Raw genomic sequence first — 26057 nt, forward strand, 5'->3', positions numbered from 1 at the left:
AAAATAATAACTGTTGAACATAGGATCTTGTATATCCTTTGGCATTTTTTTTAAAACATGTATAACTGGATCAAAGAACCCATTACCAGGGGAGAGATTTGTGTTAGGGTGAGATAGGGGCATTCCCAATAATACCACTAGATACCTTAAGAAGGCATTTTGAGTCCTATAATGTTCTTCCTTTAAAAGTACCAACTGTGGATTTAGCATAAGTGCTGAGATCACATTGAGGATTCTGTGTGTTAGCCATTGCTAGGCCTGCCTAGTTGGTTGGATATGTGACTAACACCAGGTCCCTGCCCCAAGGTGTACCTAACCTCCCCTCTCCCCGTTTGCCACACAGGAACCCTTTGCTGCCCTCAGCGTGAACACACCTCTTTCATATATACTGTGTATGTCCTATTCTGCCTTCTGGCGGTGCACACACCCTCCTCTCCTTCCAAATCTCAGAAATCTCTCATGGAATCGCTGCAACTTTATTTTGGTAGAGGGCTCAGGGCAAAGGTGGGCTGCATGCGTGAACTCTCCGTTGGATACAGATGGCTGGGCTGATCTTTGTCCGTAGGGGCAAGTGCATCAGGATATTCCCACTGTGCAGCTTAGTGGTGCCGAGGGGCCCTGCCATGTACACGGGACAGGAATACACAGCCAGGCCGGCTTGGAGTGGCAAGTCATTGCCACCCGGGGGCTGTGCGCTTACGCTGATCGGAGGCAGAGGGCTGGGCTGGCTGCAAGAACTGTCCTGCAAGGCCCCAGCTACCGGGTCCCACTCAGCATGCTGGAGCTGTAACCCGATCAGCAGCAGGCCCATCTCTGGAACCGTGGGATTTGGGTCATTCTCCACCTGGGGGCGCCAGAAGATGGTCATGTAAGGGTAGGAAACTGGGGAATTGTGGCGAAACGGGATTCCGATAGGTGAAGGGGATTGATGGGGGAAGGAGCACGAAGAGGCAAGATACGGTAACTGCGAGGTATGGTGAGAGAGACTTGGAGGAGGAAGAATGAGGAACCAAGGGGGGCGTGCTAAGGTACCCGGAGGCAAAGAGCGTTGCTGTTCAGCTCCTGACGTTTTTGCCGGAGAGGACTGGCGCCTAAGCTTTGGCTATCAGGGCAGCTCCAGCTGGGCACACACCGGTCCAGGGCAGCCTCCCAACGCAGTGCCAGCAGCAGGCGGCGCGGGTGGCGAAAGGCTGACAGGTGAAAGACACGCTCTGGTACTTCAGCGCCGGTATCCGCGCCCAAACCTCGGTAGCGAACCAATAGCTGCCCACGGCGCGACAGCTGCCGCAGCCAGTGCCAGGGCGGCTGCGGACCGGCGGGCGCATGGGATCGCCAAGGCGCGGGTAAGCGACCATTCCAGAGAGCGTGGGCCACAGCTGCGCAGCGCTGGGAGGGGCACGGGGGCGCGCCTTTGAGCTGCTGCAACAGGCAGTCGAGGTCTCTCTGTAGCCTGCTCACCAGCTGTCCCAGCTCCAGCGCCTCGGTCTCTAGGAAGCGCTCCAGAGGCCTCTGCACATTTGGCCCCAGCACGTCCCATGAGGCGCCAGACTCGTCATGGCGAGGAGCTTCGGTCAGCAGAGCCTGCAATGAATCCAGCCTCCGCCGAGCTTGCACTATGCGTTGCCGCAACCTCCTTTCGGTTCGCCGGGCCCCTGCAGGAGCCGCAGGAACCCACGTGGGTGAACTCCTCTGCAGGGCGCTCAGGAGTACACGACTCTGGCGTCGCATCAGCGAGGCCTGGGGACCCTCAGTCAGTCCGCAGATCCGAGGTTCAGGTGGTGTGGGCAGTAAGTGCATCTGGGCTTTGCACTCTGCTATTGCATCCAGCTCCTCTAGGTCTTAAAAACGGATGTGAGGGGCAAGGTAGGCCTCCTCTGATCCTTTATGCCACTTTCCCCCCAACATAACTGTCTATCCCTCTCCTGGTACTGCTGTTCACATTCCTGTGGGAGCTGTCCTGCTCTGCACTGCTCCCCAGCCCCAACATACATCCATGACGACAGCTTACCTGGGCTGGGCATCAGCGTGGCCAACAGATACTGAGGTGTGTGTGGCTGGGCCCAGCTCCTGCTGCTAGGGCTCAGGCAGGCTTGTGTGAGGCTAACCAGGGCCTCTCTGTCCTCGGTGTCCCCCAGAGCACCCCCGTAGAAAATTGAAGCTGAGGATGAGGTCAGGGTCTCTGGTTTGAGCCCCAGCAGTTTGCACCACCTCCCAAAACCAAAGCTGTGAGGCACGTCTGGGTCTCGACACTCCCACCCCCACCTTTTCCAGGCTTTCCCGGGGCTGATGACTGCCATGGGGGACAGGAAGGGTCTCACCAGCCAGCTCCTGCATGGCAGTACTGGGGTTGCTGACAGTGGCCCACAACCGATCTTGAGTCTGAAGGACCTGGGTCAAGGTAACTTGACTCCTGGGGGAAGGGAGCAGAAAGTAGGATTTCAGATATCCTCTATATTGAGGACTCTGCGCCCAAATGTCTCTCCTGAGTTCCAGGCTCATGAGGGCTCACTAATCACTGCAAATTTAAGCACCTCAAGTGCAACTTGTTTTCAACGGAGATCATCATTTTCTCCCACAAAACCTGCTCTACCTCCTATCTCAGCTGCCCAATTGCCTAAGGCAGAAATCTGGGATCATACTCACCTCCCTCTTCTTCACCACGTTTACTCCCTACCCCTGCTGTAACCACCAGCCTCATCCCATCACCCATACCATGATCTCTTTCCGGGACACTGCCAGAGCCTCCTAACTCTCCTGCTTGCCCCCAGCTCTGCTTCCTCTGGTCCTTTCTGCATACGGCAGCCAGAGTGATCTTCATGACAGCTAGGATTACGTTTCTCCTGCTAAACTCCCTTCAGGTTTAAGACTTCCCGCTGCCCTGAGGATAACACTGGGCCCCTGAGCCCATATACCAAGAGGTCCTTTAGGATGAGCTCACCTCTCCCACCTCAGCTTAGCTCCCTCTGCTCAGAAAGGCCTTATCTCTACCTGATTTGCCTCTGCTTTTAAGACTGCATTGAAAGCGAATTTCAAAAGTCCTTGGAGAAGCCTTCCTTGACTTCTCTTTGCCCTCATGCTTTGAGATTCCCAAAGATAAATTAGTTTTACTTATCCCAGTATGTGGGAGTTACTCCAGTGTTTGCTGAATGACTGCCTGCCTGAACCAGATGGGTTGGGTTTCTCACCAGCGCCCCCTGTGGCCCTGCAGCCTCATTCCATAGAGCTGCCGGTGTAGCAGGAGGCCATGTAGGAAAAGCAGAGGCAGTGCCTGGTAAGGAGGTTGCATGTAGAGTCCTTGCTGGGCTAGCTCCATACTATCAATCAAGACATGGCCCAGTTCCAGGGACTGGTCCCAGAAAACAGGCATGGAGTGATGAGCCAGCACAGCTGGGGAGGAAGAGGAATATGGAGTCAGCACAGCACAGCTGCCCTCCTCCCTCCAGTCTAAGAGCCTGAGAGGGAAACTTCTCACCTGGCAAGGAAGCACTGGCCTCTGCAGACACAATAAGCCAAAGACGGAAATCTCTATGGACAGTGGCCACATTCCCGTTTTCAGACCGGGCTGAAAGGAGTTCTGATTCCATGTCCGAGACCACTAGGGTCAAACACAGAGCTGAGATCAGTCCTCAGGTAAAGGGTCAGAAACAAGTTCAGGGATCAGACTTGAGGATGGGGAGTCAGGAGTCAGATTTAAGGCCCAGGGCCAGGCCTGGAGCTGGTGGAGCAGCCATGAGGCCTAACTCAAGCTCAGGCCCAGGGGTAGAGTAGGATCCTAGAAGCCACCTCTTGGCGGCAAACCTACCCTTGGCTTCATCCAGCAGCTGCAACAAGGGCTGTAGCAGCTCTTTTGGCCAGTGGGGCATCAGATGGCAGTTATCCAGCACCAGCCAGTGCCCCTCGTGCACAGCCTGGCATAGAGTGCTTATCACAACCGGGACTGGGTCCCAGGCTTCAGAGCCCAGGGCTATCACCTTCAGATGCTTCTGCCCCTGGGGATGAAAGAGAGATGGCAGAGTGACTGAAAGTGATCCTGAGGTGACCCAACAGACCCTAAGTATTGCCACAATAATCCAGAAGGTCCCTAAGCAATCTGGAAAGACCCATAAGAATGCTGGGAGAGGGCCCCCACATCTCATCCTAGATCTTAGGGAGCCCAGGGACAATGTGCAAACAGATTAGGTTCAGACCTGTTCATGCTTGGATGCCAATTTCTCAATTACAGTCAAAGGATGTAGGGTGGCTCTAGGCTGACCAGGTGGTGGCAACAAGATCAGTATGGGCTGAGTAGCCCGACTACGTTCCAAGGACACGGTGGGGGTACACAGGTTTTCATCCAGAGGCCGACCCAAGAGGCTGGTGGTGAAGTCTTTCAGGGCTCCTGCCAGAGTCTCCGGTCGCAGCACACGCCACAAGATCAGCTTCTGGAGGAGGCTGAGGGGCTCGGACCCAGGCCCAGGTGCAGGACCTAGCACTGTGGATGAGAGTGACAGGTAATCCTGCCACATGTTAGGATGGCCAGCCAAGGATGCACACAGCCCGACAAATGGGGGCAGCAGCTCCAACACCCCACATTCCTGCCAGGCTTTCGGCCCTAGCCAGGCAGGTCGAGCCACACCTGAGGCTGGCTTTCTATGGCTTGTGCTGGGAGATGCTGCCAGTCCAGGCCAGAATGCCAGCCTCTCAAGCTTTGTTGCTTTACTTGTCACTTGTAACAGAGCCAAACCACCCAAGGCTCCCACCAAGGGTACTTGGGTCAGGCCCAGTGCAGTCACTGTGCTGCCCAGCAGCTGATGTGTCAGATGTATTTTCAGTTGCAGCAGATGGCTGTCCAGGTCCTCGCCATGAAGATTATCATGTGGTTTCATGTTGTCCAGAGCCTTCTTGGTGGCTGCCAGCCAGTTCTCTGGACTCATACGGAAAAGCGGTAGCAGGTTCTGCAGTGGGCTTAGGGCCTTTACTATGGCCATCCCATGCCAAGCCACGTGCCGATATGGTACCCACAATACCACCTCCTGTATCTTCTGCTCTTCTACTTCTTCACAGTGTGCACGCAGCTGACATAGCTCTGCCTGGGCCCTCACCATGTCCCGCAGAAACTTGGCTGGTTTCTGATGCTTTGGGTCCTGGTGCAGCAGCATCAGCAGCAGGTGCTCCTGCATATCATCAATTGTTGGATTGATCTGGACCTTTCCCACAGTCCCCAAGTATCTTTACCCACATCCACCCCCATACCTGAGCCCCTCCAATGCTCATCCCAACCATAAGCTGGGCCCAAAGCACCTCAGCAGCCTCCACAGCTTTGTGAGCATTCAGGGCTCTCAGTTTTAGGTCATGCCAGCGGTTCTCGAGCTCAGGACGCTCTCTGCACAAGATTTCATGCAGCATCTGCTCTTCTAGTATTTCCATGTTCAGGCCCAGATCCAGCACATTCATCCCCTTCAGCAGTTCACAACCTAGCACTTGAGGTCACATGGGAGATACTTAACCCCTTGGAAGAGTTAGGGGGTTGGGGCAGCCAAGGAGCATGAATCCCTCCTGTAGTCCTGAGCCTGCTTTGGGACAGGGCTGGTCCTGGAGGCCTATTGTGTCCACAAAGCTGTGCCGGCAACTTACCAACTAGGTCTCACCTTTTTCCAAGGTATGGAGGGGAAGGGTAGTGCTCAGGTACAGACAGAAGCCAGGCTGCACCTCGGGTGGACTCAGCTGGTCCCGCTGCAGCAGCCATTGCAATTCTTGGCACCTCAGGCCCAGCTCCATGTTGGTCAGGAGCACAGGAAGGCCTGTGAGGAGGAGGCAAAGACAACCTACCCATGATGCCAGCATCCATGCCACCCTCTCCCCCCAAGCACAAGAACTGGCTCTGACCAGCATCCCCTGGTCAGATGAAGGACAGGAGCTGAGGTCAGCCTGGGGTGAGAGGCCTGAGGGGTCGCAGAATGGGGGGAGGATGTAATGGGGTATGCTGGGGGAGGGCCAGTTCTCACCGCTGGCAGCTGCCTCACAGAGCTGAGGACCCAGCCCTGGGTCAGCACCTGAGAACACACTGAGGCAAAGAGGTGGAGACGGAGTCTCAGAGGCCAGCTGTGGCCCCTGACTCTCTGCCTCATTCTCCTCCTCTTCCTTTTCTTTTTGGTCTTGCTCTTTCTTCTTCTCAGTTTTCCTTTCTTCTGCCTTCTGCTCTTTTGATTGTTCCTCAGCCTCATTCCTCTCTCTGTTATTGCCATCTTCCTCTTCCAAATCCTCCTCCCCATTCTCTCTGCTGTGGCTTCTCATGAGGTCTGAGCCTGGGCAACAGAGATGCAAAGGGGCTCTTCTTAGAGGAGGAACTGCATCTGGGGACGGCTTCATTTCAAAAGAGCAGGTGTGCAGGAAAACACCTCAGGAAAGTCACTTGCACTCCCTATCACTCAGCTTCCTCACTTGCAAAATGGGGTTGATATTAGTGAGGACCGCATAGGATTTCTATGAACATTAAGTGAAATGATTCAAAGAAAGTCCTCAGGCTGGCACACAGTAAGCACCCGATGAATGCTGACTACCGTTGTTTCTCTAAGATTACGAGGAGGGGTTCTAGTCACCTCTGAAACCGGTTCCATCCCTGCCCTTTCTGTAGGCTGCTTAGAAGAGTCGATGCCTTTCCCTTTTTTGCCTAAGCTAATTCTGGCACTAAGAATTAAGCAGTTGTCACTTATATGGAAATCAGTGACTCATGCACGAAAGACCATAAACTGTGGAATTAGCCACATGATGGGCGCTGAAGTGGACACAGATGGTTGGCCAACCAACAGCCACCCCAAACCTCCTTGCCTCCTCTACTGCAGGAGCTGGGAAAATTAAATATTTGGTTTTTTTTCCAAGTTCTCTTGCAAGTGGAGATTGCTAGGCCCACAGCTTTGCTTTACTGCTAACATATTACCACAAATTCAGCAGCTTAAAACAACACCTACCTATTAGCTCACAGTTTTGTAGGTTAGAAGTCTGGCACAGCATGACTGGATTCTGTGTTTAGGATTATGCAGGGTTAAAAAGCAAGGTCCCAGCTGGGGATTCCGGTCTCATCTGAGACTTAGGGTCCTCTTCCACGCTTACCAGTTTTTGACAGAAATAATTTCCTTCTCATGCTTGCCCTGTAAGCCCCCTCTGTCTTCAAGCCAACAATGGTTCATTGAATCCTTCTTGCATTCCAAATCTCTCTGACTACCTTTCCACTTTAAAGGGCTCTTCTGAGTACTTGGGGCTCACTGAGGTAATCTGTGATAATTTCTCTATCTCAAAATCAATTGATTAGTAACCTTAATGACATCTTCAAAGTATTTCTTACCATGTGACATAACATAATTATGAGAGTAACACCAGAAAGCCAAGGTTATAAAGGCCAAAATTATGCCTACTAATTTGACTACTCAGACTTCCACAGACCTTTTGCTTTCTTGACAAAAAATGGCCAGCACGGCCCTTAATATGATGCTCAGAAGGGTAGCTGATATTTTGCATGTAGGTGATTAGTTTCCCAAGACCGCCACCAACATACTGTCACAAACTTAGTGGCTTAAAACAACAGAAAACTTCACCCTTCTCTGGTCTAAGGTTAAGGTGTTGGCAATGCTATACTCCCTCCAAAGGCTCTGGGAAAGAGCCCTCCTAGCTTCTTTCAGCTTGCAGGGGTTTTAGGCGTTCCTCGGCTTATGGCTGTGCAACTGCAGGATCTGCTTCCATCTTCACATGACCTTCTCCTCTGTGCATCTAAGCCTTCAGGATTTAGGACCTCTCCATGTAAGGATCAGAATGATCTCATTTTAAGGACCTTAACTTAATTACACCTGCAAGGATCCTTTTTCTATCTATCTATCTATCTATCTATCTGACAGAGTTTTAGACAGTGAGAGAGAGAGACAGAAAGGTCTTCCTTCAATTGGTTCACTCCCCAAATGGCCACCACAGCTGGTGCTGCGCCAATCCGAAGCCAGGAGCCAGGTGCTTCTTCCTGGTCTCCCACGCAGGTGCAGGAGCCCAAGCACTTGAGCCATCCTCCACTGCCCTCCCGGGCCACAGCAGAGAGCTGGACTGGAAGAGGAGCAACCAGGACTAGAAACCAGCACCCATATGGGATGCCGGCGCCACAGGCAGAGGATTAACCAAGTGAGCCATGGCACTGGCCCCCAGGACCCTTTTTCTAAATAAGGCCACCAACTCAATTCTCAACCCTTCCTTCTGGGAAACAAACATCCCCTTTCCTTCTCCTAGAAAACATTCCTTCCAACACTCTCTCTACCCAGATAGGTTTCGTAACCACAGTAACAGCAATAGTCCCTCCTTCTGCACAGAATTTCTGGACATTGGATACATTTGGGTAGCGAAATTTTGGTTTGTTGGCCAGATATCATGAACTGCTCAGAAATATACATTTAGAATCACTGTAATATGGGCAAAAGAGGTAAATGTGAGCAAATTTATTAACATGGTTTAGGCTGGCAAAATCTGGCATATCCTGGCCATAAAACTCACCGTCTCCCTTATGAAAGGAAAGACCACGTGAGGTTGAGAGTGTTGAGCAGTTCAGATGCTCCAGAAGCATTGTTTATTATCCTTGGCCTTACCTCTGCCTTCAGTGGGGGTTTGTGCCACGCATCTAGTCTCTTCCAGAGGCAGTGGGTTCAGCCAGATGAGGGCCTGGTTGCTGGGGTCAAGTAGCAGAGGCCAACGACAGCTATCATAGTGGGTGAGGCTTCTCAGGAGGAGGCCTGCCAAGCGAGCTGACTTTGCCTGGGGCTTCAGATCTTGGTCCCACTGGTACTGTTCAGATTCAGAGCTCAGCAAGGCCAGAATACTGAAAGGAAAGCTTATGGGCAGCAGGGGGTTCTTTGGTGGCCTGCTGATAGATTTCTGCCCCTGCTTCAGTGCCTGTGCCACATCATCTGGACACAGAGCCTCCTGATAGCCCCTACACAGGGCTAGCCACTTGTCCAGTAGCTCTTGACGCCGCAGTGGTGGGAAGGGACCCAGGTAGACGATGGCGGCTGAACATAGGAGGACATCTCCAAACATAGTCATGCAGCGCACCTTCAGCTTCTAGTGTGGAAGGAAAGACCAGAAGATGTGTAGGCCAGTGAGGGGGAGAGCAAGCAGCAGGCATTTCAGAGGGGATGGAAGGCAGGGTATGGAGGAAAGCAGGGCAAGGGGGGTGGAGTGGGATAGAGGGAGGCAGTGAGGGCCCAAGGAGGATGGGAGGAGGGAAAGGGTGGAATGAACTACGGGGAGACATCTGTGAGGGGCTGGTTACCTGTAGCTGTGTAATCCAGGTGTGCATGGGCGTGAGCAATGCAGCCTCTATGGGCCATTTGTGATATTGACCATATTGTGCCTGATTGAGGGTCTCTATTACTTGGCTGTGGGAAGCTTGGGCCTCTTCCAGCTTCTTAGTCAGAGACATAGTATGCTCCAGCATCTCCTGTGCCTGAAACTGGTAACAGCCTAGGCGGGCCTGCTCCCGAGTCAGCGTCGCCTCCACCTGCCTCAGCAGCAGGCCTGTGGGCAGTCCCCGGCGCTGTGCCAGCCCATAGCGCAGAAGAGCCCACAGCCAGACTGCCAGGTTTGCTGCAGGTATGCTTACGGCCCGCAGGGCTGCCTCGCTCATACCTGGAGCCTTCAGAGCTTGGTTTAGCTTTATGAGCTCTGAGTCTGTCATCTTCTCCTTGGGGAAGAACACCAGCTCCTGGGAGGATGTGTGTTAAGGGGATAGGGGAAGATGTGGATGCACTGGACCTTGACCCAACCAAGTCCTACCAACTCCCCTTCACAGCTCCCTCTGCCTCTCTCACTGCGGCCCACCTTCCCTACCTGATAAAAATCCTCGGTGCATAGCAGCTGCTTGGCACTGGCCCAGCCTGTGTCGCGGTGGAAGAGGTCACACAGTGCATCTGTCACTCGGACCACAGATTCTGGTGGTGATCGATAGCTCCGTATCTCCTCAAAGTCAGTTACCTGCAGCTGGCTTAAAGGCCCCAGAAATGCCTTGCCCATCTACATGAGGAGAAATAACAGTCTGAAATGAGCTCCTGAGCTCCTGAGATGTTTTGCTCTCTCTTCAAGGTGTTTCCAGGCAGGATCATCTCCTCCTAGGAGTTCCCATTAGGGGTCACTCCCTAAGCCATCCTAGTACCTTTGTCCCTCCCCCCCACCCCCACAGAAGACTGTATGATGAGTCACTCTAGCCTCTCCTCTGGGCATCCCATGTGGAGTTGGCCTCTCCCAACAGAGAGCCTTGTAGGGCAGGAAGCAGGAAGAACCCACCTGCTCCAGGAAAGCCTCATGTTGAGCCCGCAGGGCATCCCGCTGCTTAATCAGGTTCTCGATGAGGTTCTCCTGGTGCCGACACTCTAACAACTGTCGCTTGTACAGAAGCTTACTCTGCTCTAGTTGCTGCTGAAATGTGCTGACGTTCTGTGAACAGAAGTCCAGGCCTTGCAGCCCCAGGTCCTGGGTCATGTGGTACCACCCCAAAAAGGAGGTCCTAGGAGCTTGAGACCCCAGAATTCTCCTCACTTGATAGGGTGACCAAATTGGATTCCAAGTAGGCCACAAATAGAGTCTGAGCCCTGGATTTATCATTTACTATTCTGTGAGTTATACCTCTGTATTTTTAAAACACATTTATTATTTATTGGAAAGAGAGAGAGAGAGACTTCTTCTGTCTGCTGGTTCACTCCCCAAATGACTGCAATGGCCAGGCCTGGGTGAAGTTGAAGCCAGGAGCCTGGAAACTCCATCTGGGTCTCCACATGGTGGGCAGGGCCCAAATACTTGGGGCATTTTCTGCTGCTTTCACAGGCACATTAGTATGGAGGGGATCAGAAGTGGAGCAGCTAGAATTCGAATAGGCACTCAGATGGGATGCTGGTGCCACAAATGGTGGCTCAACCACTGTGCCACAATGCTGGCCCCAAGTTACACTTCTATTAATATAGCCCCAAGCAAGTGGATGCTTCTCCTGCAGCTGCTAAACCACCCAGGCCCAGGCAACCTGAATCCAAAGCCTAAGAGTGTAACTATTATGTTGCGCCCCTTATCTTACTCCACCCACTATAACTTTCCACAGCAGACAGTGCCCTCCTTGAGGTATTCTCCATGGGCCTGTATGATAATGTGTACTCCTTGGACCTTCTCCAACTTCTCTGGCTGCTCTTTCTTAGTCTTTTCCTCTACCACCCTTACCTATTCCTCAGCTGTTTATTTCACCCTATGCTTCTACACGCCCTCCCGAATCTCATGGCCATGATTACCGCTTAGATTCTAACAACTGCCAGATCTTCCTCTCCAGATTGGTTCTCTCCCTAGACGTCCGTGATGTTTCCAACTGCTTAGTGGAAATCTCCCATTGGATATCTCACAGGTCCCCCAGACTCAACATGCCCCAACATGAAGGTATTGGTGCTATCTGTTCAGCTTTCACTCTGCCCCTGTGTGCTCATTTTCTCAGACAAGCCATGCCAAAACATAATCCATTTTCCCAAGCATGAAACCTACTTTGTTACCTTTGACTCCAGCTCCTCTATTTCCCTAAACCCAGTGCATCTTTGACACTTAGCTTCATTCTACCTCCTAAATGTCTCACATCCACTGGCATTCCTATCATCTGTAATTCTCACTCATGCTCTCTGTCCTGACTTTCTACACCAGCTTCCTTACTGCTCTGTCTACTCTTATTCCCCTCCTTTAATCCACTCCCTATGCTGAAGCTTGATTCGACTTTTTAAAACCAAATTGCGTCATCATCATCATCATGCCACTTGCCACTTGTCACTACTCCCTTTGGTTGATGATGCCTCTGTGCCCAGGTGTCTGCTCATCTTTTCAACCTCACTTCTCTACTCTCTCAGCACTTGTCTTCAGCCATTCCTGAATTCTGTTCCTCCACATTATCCTGCCTCTGGGCCTTTGCTCATGCTGTTACTTCAGCCTGGGACATTCTTTCTCTTTGTCCCCTTTTACACCTGGCCAAATCTTTCATTTCAGATCTTTCACCCTCAAGCATAAATTTTGATGTACTTCACTCACTTGTCTATGTATTTAAGGAACGCTTTGGAGCCTCCACATGTTCTACACATGCTCTATGCTACGTATTAGGACACTATGCTTTTCCTAGAAAGTTTTTTTGTTGTTGTTGTTGCTTCAGAGCACTCCAGACCTTCTCTGCCATAACATACTGTTTTGTAATTGCCAGTAGGCGCTTGAAGGCAAGGAGTGCCTTATCTTCTTATCTTAGGAGGCAATATAATCTAGTGTTAATAGTAACTAATGCTTATTGAGCTCTTATTATGTGTCAACATTTTTAAATGCCTTCCATGTAAGATCTAGCCTACTCCTTATCAAAACCTTATGGGTTAGACTTCCCTAACTTCTCTGGATCTCTGTTTTCTCATCTGTAAAATGGAGGGGGGGGCCAGTGTTGTGAAGCAGTGGGTTAAGCCACCAACATGAGTCCTGGTCATTCCTCTTCCATTCTAGCACCCTGCTAATGTGCCTGGGAAGGTAGAGGAAGATGGCCCAAGTGCTTGGGTTCCTGCTACCCATATGGGAGATCTGGATGAGGTTCCTGGCTCCCCATGAAAATATACTGAGCTTCACGCAGTCAAGGCACTTGGATCAACCAGAAGCAGACACTTGGATTTCATGTCTTATAAGAATCAGCCTGGTCTTAGCCATGTAAACTTTTGAGCTGAGCCCTCGTGGAGTAAGTAACAAGGATTAGAGATTCCCCTGTGGAAGGGGGGAGGGGCTCCAGGGGACAAGAACCAAGGTTCATCCTGGATGGTTCCTCCCAAGTCTCCTTTTGGGGCCGTGCTTTGACACTAGCATGTAGGCCTCACAACATTCTTCTCCTTACCTTGTGGGAGCCTTTCAGCTGCTGTTCCAAGTTGAAGACCAGGCTGGTGAAAGTACTGTGCTGCTCAATCAGCATGCGCAGATTCTCCAGGGCATTCTGGATCCTGGAGATACAGTGTGCCAGTGAGTAGACCCAAAGGAGCAGAAGGAGGGACATTGCAGAGAATGGGGCCGCTCACCTCCGGGCCCTATTCTTCATCTTCAGGGTAAACTGTTGGTGCAGCAGCAGAAAGGTGTTCAGAAAGTCTAGGAAGGTCTTGGGAGTCACAAGTGGCAATACAGGGCACAGGTGTTCATGATAGCTAGCAGCTGAGAGATGGATGAAGGCCATGGCTTTGGCCACACTGGGAACTGAGGCCTGGAGGTCTGGGTACTTCAAGGAGCCTGTAAAGCTCATGGCTTTAACCTGGTCTTGTAAGTTTGTAGGGAAATAGGAAAAGGAGGGCAGGAAAAATGATGGGACCTCAATGGGCTCTACAGAGATAGAAAGAGAGATTAACCTGGTTAGTAGCCTTTATCAGAACCTGGTTGAGGTAGTGATAAGGACAGGTAAAAAGGACTCACTGTCATCATGGGGTAGATTCTGAGCACCTGCCAGGTGGTACTTGGCCACCTTGACTAGGGCAGCTTGGTCCCAGGGTTCATAGTGGTCAATGCTGGTGGTGGTCAGTTGAAGAAGCCTCAGAAAAAGGGTGGAGGGCAGCTGCTTGTGGGCCTGGTCATCTCCAATCAGGAAGAACATGTGCAGATGGCTGCACACTTGCTGGTAGAACCTGTGCAACAGAAGCTCAGCTGCTTTCCTTCTCCTTGACCCATTTGCCCATGCAGGTCCCAGGTCCAAAGCTGATCCCTTAGCCCTTATCTTCTGAGCCCTAACAGTATCCCACAGATTTCCCTTTGGCCTTTTTGGCCAGGAGAGAGTAACAGCAGAGAAAGACTCAAGTTGGGGTTCTTGTCCTCACCTCTGCAACAAGCATTCCTTCTTCGTGCTCTGTTTGACACCAGTGTTCTCCCTGGGGAGTTGTTCTTCTATGCTGTCCAGATCTGACTCTGTGTACTGGTCAGGGAAACTGCCTGAGGTTGCCAGGGCTAGCAAGCGATGAAAGGTAGTGAGATCCACACCTTTGGGAACCAGCAAGGCTGTTGGCTGGTTTAATACACCAGCATGCCAGCTGGCGTCTCGTAGGCACTGGAGAACAGCCTCCTCTGACCCACATGGCAGGTGGAAAAGGCGGACCTGGCAAATGCTAGTGGCCAGAGTGATGGCAGTACGGCGCCCAGTACCCAGAACCCCTGAAAGCAGTAGGCCATGCTGCCGGGGCCTGGCTAGTACCCGGACCAAGCGGGCCACATGCTGGGCCATGGAGTGGCACCGGGCAAGGTGAGGGCTCAGCCTCAGCTGGGTAGCGGAGGTGGCTAGCTGCTCCTCCAGGGTCTCCCACTGCCGTTCCAGGTACAAGTTTGGGCTGTCAGAGTTGGACCCCAATACCAGCTTCTGACTGAAGACTAGGTCTGAGGGCTTTTCCTGGGGACGGAGTAGTAACACGGGCAGCAACAGGGGTGAGACCAGGTCCATCTGGGGTGCCTTCTGCCACACATTCTTACACTTCTTTGCCTGGATCTTATAGCTAGAGGCCTTTGTGGCTTCCTCTTGCCCTATCTGGTGAGTTGTGCTTTCTGTAGTCTCCCTGCTTCCTGGCCTCGTGGATGGTGCTGGACACGGATCACTCATGTGTGAAGCTGTGGTGACATGAAGGCCATAAGGGTCCTCCTCCTCCTCTGTCTCACTGCCACTGCTACTTAAATCCTCCCACTGAGCCAACTCCCCATCAGATTCCACTTCAGGCACCTTCTCCCTCTCTTCATCTTCCTCGTAGTCCTTGCCCAGGTGCTGGGGCCCCACCCCACAGCAGAAGACATTCTGAGCTATTTCTAGGAGCAGATCGGCACAGTAGGAACGTTCCCTAGGGGTGTTGAGTCGGTCACAAAAGGTTCTCTGTGCCTCATGCAACCAAAGACGCACCATGTTACGCATGGCCATCATGACAGTCAGGCGAGTGCCACGTAAGCCTGACACCCTGCGCAAGTGCTCCTGGTGGTTCAGACAGTCCATACAACTTCGAGAACCCATTCTGGTGGGCAGCAGCTGCAGGCTGCCGAGGAGGTGGCTCACGGAGTGCAGGGAGAAACGATAGTGTGGGTGAAGGGGTGAGGGCATGAAGTAGTTGCACATAGCCTCCCAGGCCTCCACTGAGGCCCGGACTAGGGCTCTGGCCAGAACACCTTCCTGTTCTATAGAGGGGAAGCGCTCGAGCCAGGCCTGGATGCTAGGGGTATGCCTGCTCAGCAGAGTGGCCTGGGTCATGCTGCCTAGGGCCAGCACTGTGAAGAGTCTACAGAGGCGTGGGCACAGTGGGCGCTCACAGCATCCTGGTACTGTGGCAGTGGCAAGGAAGTTGACTACAGGTTGCAGTGTCTGCAGTTCCAAGGTGTTGTGGGCATACACTGTGCCATCCATGGCCTGGCGCAGAGTCTCCAGCACTGGTTGGCAGCTCTTCTCTGGGTCTGTGTGACATAAAGAATAAGAGAGATCATTGTGAGATCATGCACAAGTCCACTCTTCCTCTTCTTTTTGCCTCCTGGATTTGCCTCTGGCACACACAGGGTTCTAAAGGAATTCTGCCTCTGACGTGTTGGGAATTGGTGACAGATGAGTAAAATGGTTCCTCTTTGCCACACATTCCTTAAAGTTGAGTCATTTCTTCTCTCTTATCCCCCAGATCCTACTTCTATGACCATTTGATTCATGCAGCTGAGGGAAAATGAATACTGTACAAAGATTTGGAAGCTGGGATATTTGGAAATTGGATCTGACCACAGGGAAAAAGTACAATCAATTCAGTTAAAAAGAGTGGAGTTGGGCAAAGGAGACCTTTCTCTCTGTCTCTCTCACTGTCCACTCTGCCTGTCAAAAAAAAAGAGTGGAGTTGTATGACAAGTATACTTTTTAAAAATCAACTTCAGAGGCAGGCCCTTAGCCTCCTGCTTAAGATGCCTATTAAGGCGCATGTATCCAACACTGGAGTGCCTATGTTTAATTCCTGCCTCTGGTTCTCACTCCATTTCCTGCTAAGGAAGACCCTGGGCAGCAGCAGTGATGGCTCAAGTGGCTGAGTTCCTGTCAGCTGCATGGGAGGCTTGGATTGTGTTTCCAGCTCCTGGCTTAGGGTTAGGCCCAGACCTGGCCATGGCCGTCTTTGGGGAGTAAACCAGTGGATAGAAGCTCTTTGTCAGTCTGTTTCTCTCTACCTCTAAAATAAATGAATATAAACTTTGTTAAGACCTGATTTAAATACATAAAATGTACATATTTTAAGCACTACTCAATGAAGGTTTAACTGCTTAAAAAGATTTATTGATTTATTTATTTGAAAAGCGGAGTTATAGATAAGGAGGGAGAGAGAGAGAGAAAGAGAGAGAGAGAAATATCTTCCATCCACTGGTTTACTCCTCAAAATGGCTACAATGGCTGGGGCTGTTCCAGGCTGAACCTAGGAGCTTGGAGCTGCTTCTGGGTCTCCCACGTGGGTGCAGGGGCCCAAACACTTGGGCTATCTTTTGCTGCTTTCCCAGGTGCATTAGCAGGGAGCTGAATCATCAGCAGAGTAGTTGGCATGGGATGCTGCATCATAACACTGGTCTCTATCACTGTCCTTTAAGAAACTGAGGAAAGAGAAAGATAGTCAATTATATGTACCCAAATATTTACTATTTCTGGTACCACTCTTTTTTGTGGATCTGAGTTTCCATATGGGTGCCAGTTCAGGTCCTGGCTGTTTCATTTCCAATCCAGCTCTCTGCTATGGCCTGGGAAAGCAGTAGTAGAGGATGGCCCAAATCCTTGGGCCCCTGCGCCCACATTGGAGACCAGAAGAAGCTCCTGACTCCTGGCTTCGGATGAGCACAGCTCTGGCCATTGCGGCCATTTGAGGAGTGAACCAACGGATGGAAGACCTCTCTCTCTCTCTCTCTGCCTCTGCTAGTCTGTAACTCTGCCTTTCAAATAAATTAAATATCTTTAAAAAAAGAAAAGTTCTAGCAGTAGTGAAGTTTCTCAGCTTTAATGTGTCTCAAGTGTTTTATTTCATTCTCACTTATGGAAAGTATCTTTGCTAGATAAATAATTCTAATTTATTTATTTTTCCTTTAGTATTTTAAAGATGGTATTCCAACATAATCTGGAATCCATTGTTTCTGATGAGAAGCTAATCATGACTTTTTTTTTAAGATTTATTTATTCATTTGAAAGGCAGAGTTATAGGCAGAGAGAGAGAGAGAGAGAGAGAGAAAGAGAGAAAGAGAGAATCTTCAGTCCACTGGTTCACCTTCCAAATGGCCACAATAGCCGGAGATGAGCCGATTTGAAGCCAGGAGCCTGGAGCTTTCTCTGGGTCTCCCACGTGGGTGCAGGGGCCCAAGGACTTGGGCCATCTTCTGCTGCTTTCCCAGGTACATTAGTATTGAAAGTGGAGCAGCTGGGAACTGAACCATCACCCATATGGGATGCCGGCACTGCAGATGGAGGCTTTACCCACTACATCACAGTACCAGCCCCATTAACTGTGATTCTTAATGTTTTTCCTATACATATACTATGTCTCTTATTTCCCCCATGACCACTTTCAAACTTTTTCTTTCTTTGGTTCTCAGCAATTATATATGTGTTAGACTGAAGTTGTATTTATATTTAATATATATTTTTTAAAGATTTATTTATTTGAAAGAGTTACAGAGAGAGGTAGAGATAAAGAGAGGTGTTCCATGCGATAGTTCACTCCCCAGATGGCCACAATGGCTGGAGCTACGCTGATCCGAAACTAGGAGCCACGAGATTCTTCTGGGTCTCCCATGTAGGTGCAGGGGCCCAAGGTCTTGGGCCATCTTCCACTGCTTTCCCAGGCCATAGCAGAGAGCTGGATTGGAAGAGGAGCAGCCAGAAGTAGAACCAGCGCCCATATGGGATGCTTGTACTTCAGGCCAGGGCTTTAACCTGCTGCACCACAGCGCTGGCCCCATTTTTTTCCCAATATTTTTATAATCAGGTATCAATGACTTTTTTCTGCCATCTGCAACCTGTTGTTAAGCTTGTGCAGTGAGTTTTAAATCTTCAGTTATTTTCTAGTTCCACATCTCCATTTAGCTCTGTTTTAATAGTTTCTATTTTTCTGCTGAGATTTCTTGTCTGTTCACTCATTTAGGTTATGTATTCCATTAAGTACCTGAATACTTTTAAAAATAGCTACTTTAAAGTATTTGCTAAATCCAACCTTTAGACTGTCTCTATAGACTACTTCTTGATGATGGATCACATTTTTATGTGGGTTTTTTGTATAGTTATTAATTTTTTTATTTTATATTGGATGTCTGGTGACTATTATCCAAAGACAACTTTTTACACTTTGCCATGTGTAATACTCTTCACCCTCTAGTGTTGCTTTCCATGCTTTCAATCCTCATTTTGAAATGTCTTCTCAGTTCCAAAATCTCTTCATAGGTCTGGTTATGTTGCCCTTTACCCCTTCTATTGTACACACTCTAATTACTTGTGTAAATTTGTGGCAAAGGCCAAATAGTATGGCTGGAAAGAATTACATGATTTGGAATCAGATAGGCTTGAATTTTAATCTTACTTCTGACACTTAATAGCTAGGATGTCTTTGGCAAAACTGTAAAATTTCTGTCTCAGTTGCTTCATTTTTAAAATAAAGCATCTTACTATGCTTTTATGAAAACCATGACACAGATAAAACATGTAGCACTCAATAAATCGTACTTGCTATTATTAAGTACCTATACCTGGATTGAGTTCTATAAAACATGAGGAATTTAAAAAGTGTGGCTGAATGACCTATCCAGTGCTTTCAGGGGTAGGGGATATCCAGCCCACAGGGCATATCAGGCCTGCAGAATCATCTGGTCTGGTCCTGCCAAGGCAATGGCAGGCAGGACTCAAAACTCAATAGATCTATAGAAGGCTAATTTTTAAGTTGACAATTTTGTATGGCCTGCAAACGATGCTATCCATATCCGAACAGTCCTTGGAAGAATAAAGGTTCCCCACCCCTGCAAGCCCACTGACTTCCTTGATTCCAACACCTACACTTGTACCTTACCCCTGCTCATTCCCATGGCCATACTTATAAACTGTCATCATCTGGAGGTATGCCAATTTAGAAAATTTAAACATCAATATCTCAAACATTCATCATAATCTCTCTCCTTTTCTTTGTTATCTATTCTTCCACAAATTCTTACTGAGCACTTTCTTCCTGTTGAGTCCATCAAAGCCAATGAGACAAATCCCTGTCCTCCTGTAGCTCAGAGTGTGGGGAAAGGGACATGCAAGTATGCACATATTATTATAGTAACAGTTGTCACAGGTTATTGTATGGGATGGGTATCTAACCTAGTCTGGAGGCCTGGACTCCTGGAAGAGTCAATGAGTTACGTGACTTGAAAGGAGTAAGGAATATTTAGTCCAATAAACAGGAGAGAAGGCAGAGATAAAAGCAATCCCAGAGAATACAGAAGACCTGATTTGTTGAGTCCAGTTAGAACACAGGATAAGAAGCTAGAGAAGAAAACCTTATCACAAACAGTTTTGCAAGAGCATTTGCCAAGGTTCCAGGTAATGATTGTCTGAACCATGAAAATAAGAGGAAAACATTTGAGAGATATTTGGGAGGCAGAATTAAGAGACATGGTGATTAGACATTATTGAGAAAGGAGGAAATGTGAACAGCATTTCTTGCTTAAGTGATCTGTTGGCTGGTGGTACTAGTTAGTGAGGACACACAGGAACAGATTTTGGAGATAAGATGATGAACTCAGCTCAGAGTTGGGTCTGAGATGCCAACAGAACAACCAGGCTCTAACATACAGTGGCTAGTTGGATAAATAGGTCTGGTTCTTTGACAAGAAGCCTATGTTAGACAGAGAGATTTAGCAGTGAAAGTAAAGACAGGGTGGTTGAGGCCATGAGAGTAGATGAGATCGTTCATGAAGCACATGTAGAATGAGAAGATGTAAACAATACAACACTGCAGATCCATCTATAGGCATTAATTTGAAAATGCTGCTAGCTATTTTGCAGTCTCAAGAGATGACAGTAGCTTCTTCCTTCCCTCCTCCCAGCTCCTCACCAGAAGTAGCCAGGTGCAGATCCTCCAGCAGGAAGAGAAGGGAGCCTTTAGAATCCTGACGTTGCCCAGGCCGAGGGCTGGCTTGTGTTTGGCCCTGGAACCCTCTGCTCAGCAGGAGGCGAAGGTGCGTGGAGCCGAAGGCAGGGTGAATGGGGCTGTATGTATAAGGGTTGTTTGGCTCCACTAGCACCTCAACAAAGGTTGACTTCCCTGTGGCTGCCTCTCCAGCCAGCATCACTGGCTGTCCCCTCGACAGGAGCAGGTCCACAACATACAGGAGCCGTTCAGTCTGCAGGGCAGAGCAGGGCTTACTGTAGCAATGCCAATGGAGGGCAGTAACCTATCTGAAATTTGTTCTTAAAGCTATACTTGGAGAACACATCATGTACTCTTATGATTATGAAAATATATCAAAGACTGAGAGCTGGTGGGCCTCAGCAGGACCTTGAACATGGACCACCCCTAGGATAGCTTCTTAAGTCCCAACCCCAGTTACTGCCCTGCTATCCTCACACCTGAGTAGAGGGGTGGAAATTTCCCAGAATCCCCTTGATGCGGCTGCTCAGGTACTGGCCAGTGAAAGGGACCAATGTCCCATCCTCGGGGCTTACATGTAGATCAAATACCAAGACTGAGGGTGGTAGGTCAGGGTAGTTGGAGAGACAATTGATAGAACTCCTCATGAACGTATCAAAGAGGGGCCAGAGCCTGCTCAAATGGAGACACATGCAAAACAGTCAGAAGTAATAGTACTGTGACATACTCAAAAACTCCTCCACACCCCACACAGGTTGTCACACAGGTTTTAACTTCTATGGGCCCGTCCGTCTCAGCCCTCTGCATCCCACATCCCCTATCCCTATAGATACCTGGAAGGAAGATGGGCTCCAAATCCCCAAATTAAGGCAAAAAGAAAGCTGCTGACAGCCCTCAAATGTTCTCTTCGCTTATTTGGCTCACCATCACTGTCAACCTTGGACTTGTTCTGAGAGCTGCTTTTTGAGGAGCAGATTCTTTGGACCACAGGATCACTATAGATGAGGCCCTCTGCAATGGCCATCATGCCCAGAATAGGAGTCCCAGCAGAAAAAAGCAGAGACAGAGGAGAGGGGAGAGGTTGATTGTGTTACTTCTCACTTTCAGCCCCCCAGCCCAGCTCCACCAAAATATCATGCCTCTGGTTCCAGTTATACTCCAGCCACCCCCAGAATTGAATCTCTCCCAAACCAGCTCTTCCATCTCCCCACCTGAGCCATGTGCCTTTTCTTCCTTATCTTGGCGCAGGTGAGGGTCAAGCAGACCACGTAAGATGCGGGCCAGGCTGGTGACTTCAGCCACGCCTGGGCAAACAGCCTGCTGCTCATGTACCTGCAGCAGAGAGCTGGCACCCTGGCGGGTCAGGAATCGGAACGTTGCAGGCACCAGAACTTCAGCCAGGCGGTTGAGTTCAGTGACCGTCTTGAGCTGCAGGCGGTACTCATGGGGCAAAGCTGCCATCAAGATGCTAAGCATAGACTGCCAAGTCTGCTCCCCACCACACCAGACTAGAGCACAGCGGCCCACCAAGGTAGGGGACATGCCTGTTGCATCTGCCACTTCCATCAAGAAAAAGGTACCTGGAGGTCGTGCCATCTGCTGGCCATTGGGGAGGCTAAGCTGGGCGGGGTCACTGAGGAGGCACGTGATGGAGTCCAGCCAAGCAGCACTGGAGGCTCCATCACATACTATCCAGTGCTGAATCCCTTTTGATTCCTCTGTCTTCCCTTTTGAACCCATGCTGTTATACTGAGGGGCTGCACGAAGTAGTCTGGGGAAGACACCATGGTGCCAACAGGGGCCCTCTAGCCATCCCAGGAACTCTTGGGAGCTGAGTGCACTGGGGTACAAGTGGGTAATTTCTACTTGTTGATAGCCCTGGGTTGAGGTGCCCTGCGTGGCTATTTGCCGATTCTGAATCTTAAATAAGCTTTGCCAACAAGTAGTCTTGCCACTGCCTGCAAGGCCCAAAAGCAGAATGCCCGAGGACCTGCTCAGGGCCTGGCTCAGCTGATCCAGGGATCCCAAAATGTCAGGGCCAGGATACAGACCTACCTGTCGCAGTTCCTCCACCATTAATGGCTTCATCAGCCTGTGAGTCACAGGCTCTGCCAGCACGTGGCTGGCACTAGGAAAAAGCCCACAGAGCAGCTCTTGGAGGTTGTGCAGGCGAACCCTATCAAGGATGTTGAACAGTGGTGAGCGCAGCAGGGCATGCAGTAGGGCAGCCTCCTCAATGGCCGCTAGACTACAGGGCTGCTGGGAATTGAGTTCTACCTTGGACACATTTAGTGTTTGTATTGTATCTTCTAATATTTGCTTGAGCAGTGGCAAGCGGCCAGGCAGGGATCCAGACACCAGCTCCCGCTCTAGAGAGAAGAATTTGGATAGGCGCGTAGCCATGCGGGAGGCATCCCGCATCCCTGCACCCAGCAGTGTCAGCTCTGCCACTCGCTGAAGGTCAGGCAGTGACAATGACACAGGTCTCAGTAACAGGTGCAGGTTGGCAGGCACAGCAGGGCCCACTGCACGCAGTGTCAGAAGACAGCCATAGCCAAGGCGCATGGACACCTGGTGTTTCTCAAAGAAGCCACTGCCAAGTAGCTGGGGCTGGGTGGGGTCTATGGTTCTGATGCTTCGGGAAACCTCCTGGTACAGTGGGGCATAGAGGTGGTGCAGTTCATCCAGGCGTTGGCCCAAGGCAGAGAGCAAGCCAGGGGGCAGATGCTGAACTGCCTCCAATAGCAGCCAGGCACCACCCTGCAAGGCACCATTCAGGTAGTTGCTCAAGCACCGGGCCTCTATCTGACGCAAGCAGGGCATCATCACCAGCTGACGGCCCAGGACCCATGCCAGGCCATTCACCATAGCTGTCTTGCCCACACCATCAGGACCCACTAGGGCCCCACAGGCCACTTCCTCCAGGGCCAATAACAGAACCAGCACTGGCCGCTCAGGCAGCAGGATAGGAAGTGGCTCTAGTCTGGGACCTAGGTACTCATAATTGTACAGGAAGGACCGGCCCAGTACATCTATCCAGCATGCAGGTGGCGACAGAGAGGACTCAGTAGATGCAATAGTCTTAAGATTCTGCAGGGGGCTTTGGGGGAACAAGTGAGGTGAACCCAGGTGATACTTGAGTTGGCGGACCCAGTGGAAATCTGTCAGGTCACTCACCTGATGTTGTTCCAGCAGCTGTGCTATATCACGGTGAGTCACTGCCATGACAAGCAGGGCACTGAGCAGGCTGGTCTGGCGGACAGAGAGCAGTGGTTGCCCATCCTGGGGGGCCCTCTGAGCCCGTACAAATTGCACCAGTACCTCAAGCTTGTGCATATGCTCAGGTACCATGGCCAAGATTCCACCCTCAAGTAGAGTCTGTTCCATCTCGGCACACCACACCACCTCTTCTGCTACCAGCACACACTGCCATGGGAAAGCCTCCACTAAGTCCAGCCAGTGATGGACATACAGTTGCTGTGACAACTGACTCTTTGGGTGCAGCTTCTTAAAGGCCTTGCCTAGGGATGGGCCCCGAGCGAGGCGGGTGGCCACACAGTCCTGTAGCATGTGCACCAGTGCCAAGCGTAGACACTTCTCTAGAGAGGCCAGCCACTTGGGAAGGTCAAGGTGCAGAGGAAGGGGCCCCTGCAGCTTCACCTCCTCCCCACTCGCCCCTCGCACAGCAAATGCCTCTACCTGAGTCTGTGTGCCTGGGCTTGCCTGCTGATCACCCATATTTTTCTCATCAGTTGAACTGGACTTGAAGCTCACAGCATGCACATGAGGAAAGCAGCGTTGCACCCACAGCTGGGTCTCATGTGACTCCAGAGGGGCAGCCAACAGGGCCACCAGCTCACTGTCACTGAGGAAGAAGAGGCGGGGGAAGTGAGCACACACCTCATACAGCACATTCTCCAGAGCCGTGATGATGCCCTCCAGCTCCGCTGATCCAGCTTGCAGCAGCTGCTGGAGCTGCTGGCCTTGGAAGTAAGGGCTCCTCTTGGCACTGGGCACAGTGAGGGACAGAACCATCGGGTCAGCTACGGAGATGCACATCAGGGTTCGATAATGATCATCCATGGCCTTGAAACGAGAGTGCTGTGACAAGGGAGAGGGTAAAAGTGAGAGCAAATGTGAAGTGGCATCTCTGTCTTCTCACCCCGAGCCCCGCTATTCAGGAGCACCTTGCCCACTCTGCTTCAACCCCCTTCCCTACCAGGTCAGCACTAGGAAATGGGATCTTCATCTCATACAGAACTTTATTCAGAAAAATCCACTTCTGCTGGAAAGTCACCCACACGTCCAGCAGGGCACCTGTGTTAGCAGCCAGAAAAACATCAGAGGGAGACACTAGAGTCCTATCTTCTGCAAGGGGGTCCAGCCTGCTTTTGACCTCTCGAGTAGCCCAACCACCCCAATCAAAACACTCGGTTCACCAGGACCCAGTGGCTTAGTTAGGGGAGATAAAACCTTCACTTCAAGGCCTGGTCACCTCATCCCAAGAAACAGTCCTCAAGGAGTTCCTCATTCTGCCCTTCATATCTTTGTCTACTTAACCTCCACCTCTCACTCCATTCTCTCTCCATCTTTACTCCCTCTGGGCCAGCCTGCCTCAGAGCCCACCTATCAGCCCAGTTAGAGGCCTGCACTCACCCAAACCATGCATGATGGTCACCCACTCCAAAGCTACTTTGTGTAAGTCTCCTGATTTTTGGGTGGCCAGGATGTTGAGCAATGTCTGAAGACTTTCTTGGATGGAATCCTCCAGGCTGCTGTAGCCTAAGGAAGCAAAGGCTGAGCTGGCAGTCGGATGAGACAAGGGAAGGGACTGGGGTGGAAAAGAATGCACTTATAGAAAGAACCCAATTCCCTTTCTACCATTGAGGACTGTATTGGTCAACAACATAGAATTGTTACTTTTAGTAAAAGATGAATCTAATTATGATGCAGAAAAATGGTGAAGGTCAAGTAGAAGCAGTTCTGAAAGCACAGAAACAGGGTTACAGGTGGGCGAAAGGGTCTGCCTAAAACGTGTTCCTTTAAAAAATGGAGAGATAATTAGCTTTGGGTCTTGATGAAAATGAAAATGTTGGGGCCGGCGCCACGGCTAACTTGGCTAATCCTCCGCCTGCGGCGCTGGCACCCTGGGTTCTAGTCCTGGTTGGGGCGCCGGATTCTGTCCCGGTTGCTCCTCTTCCAGTCCAGCTCTCTGCTGTGGCCCAGGAAGGCAGTGGAGGATGGCCCAGGTGCTTGGGCCCTGCACCCACATGGGAGACCAGGGGGAGGCACCTGGCTCCTGGCCTCAGATTGGCACAGCGCGCCAGCCGTAGCAGCCATTTGGGGGGGGGGGGTGTGAACCAACGGAAGGAAGACCTTTCTCTCTGTCTCTCTCTCACTGTCTAACTCTGCCTGTCCAAAAAAAAAAAAAAAAAAAAAAAAAAAATAGAAAGAAAATGTTAACTGAACATATTCAGCCTTTGTATCTATCAGTCAATACCAAAAAAATCTTATGAGTCCTTAATAAGGGAGATATGAATAAGGAGTCTGGACATCATTTATCAATTTGCTCCAAATGCAAATTGGGGAAGCCATCCTTAACAAAATACTGGACATGAAAAGGTGATAAGGATAAAGAGGTTGTGAGACAAGGAAAGTCCATGCTAGCATACAAAGGACACACACTCTCCTCCGGGCACAAGTTGGACCAATTACACATCTTGCCAAGTTGGACTCCTATTAGCTTGTGTCCACTCACTTTTCTCTTTCTCCACTGCTACCATCCTACTCTAGGACGCTATTGCTTTTAGCTTAGATTAGACTATCTCTTAACTGATTTTCCAGTTTCCATTCTTTGCCTCCTTTCAGTCCATCTCCATATTGAAACTAGGGTGATATGGTTAAATAAAAATAAAAAATTTCCCCACAGAAAACATG

At 50.4% G+C, this 26057-nt stretch overlaps 2 protein-coding genes across 3 annotated transcripts in view; one reads left to right on the plus strand and one right to left on the minus strand.

Moving 5' to 3' along the window:
* Positions 1–26057, plus strand: part of RRP8 (ribosomal RNA processing 8) — a 73169-nt gene that overhangs the window by 28059 nt on the left and 19053 nt on the right. The gene's annotated exons all lie outside the window — the stretch shown is intronic.
* Positions 473–26057, minus strand: part of DNHD1 (dynein heavy chain domain 1) — a 72700-nt gene continuing 47115 nt past the window's right edge. Inside the window, exons 20-44 of the mRNA XM_062196580.1 lie at positions 24777–24902; positions 24340–24437; positions 21332–24221; positions 20954–21131; positions 20600–20792; positions 20085–20373; positions 13845–15447; positions 13447–13655; positions 13062–13356; positions 12884–12986; positions 10291–10440; positions 9838–10020; positions 9281–9712; positions 8598–9069; positions 5985–6284; positions 5628–5780; positions 5281–5459; positions 4188–5153; positions 3803–3989; positions 3473–3595; positions 3186–3387; positions 2319–2410; positions 2009–2158; positions 1033–1838; positions 473–844 (exon numbers count right to left, since the gene is read on the minus strand). Coding sequence (XP_062052564.1) covers positions 494–844; positions 1033–1838; positions 2009–2158; positions 2319–2410; positions 3186–3387; positions 3473–3595; positions 3803–3989; positions 4188–5153; positions 5281–5459; positions 5628–5780; positions 5985–6284; positions 8598–9069; positions 9281–9712; positions 9838–10020; positions 10291–10440; positions 12884–12986; positions 13062–13356; positions 13447–13655; positions 13845–15447; positions 20085–20373; positions 20600–20792; positions 20954–21131; positions 21332–24221; positions 24340–24437; positions 24777–24902 — 10730 coding nt within the window. The 3' untranslated portion in view covers positions 473–493. The remainder of the gene's footprint in view (positions 845–1032; positions 1839–2008; positions 2159–2318; positions 2411–3185; positions 3388–3472; positions 3596–3802; positions 3990–4187; positions 5154–5280; positions 5460–5627; positions 5781–5984; positions 6285–8597; positions 9070–9280; positions 9713–9837; positions 10021–10290; positions 10441–12883; positions 12987–13061; positions 13357–13446; positions 13656–13844; positions 15448–20084; positions 20374–20599; positions 20793–20953; positions 21132–21331; positions 24222–24339; positions 24438–24776; positions 24903–26057) is intronic.

The sequence above is a fragment of the Lepus europaeus genome, chromosome 7 (assembly GCF_033115175.1).
Source record: "Lepus europaeus isolate LE1 chromosome 7, mLepTim1.pri, whole genome shotgun sequence".
NCBI classification, from domain to species: Eukaryota; Metazoa; Chordata; class Mammalia; order Lagomorpha; family Leporidae; genus Lepus; species Lepus europaeus.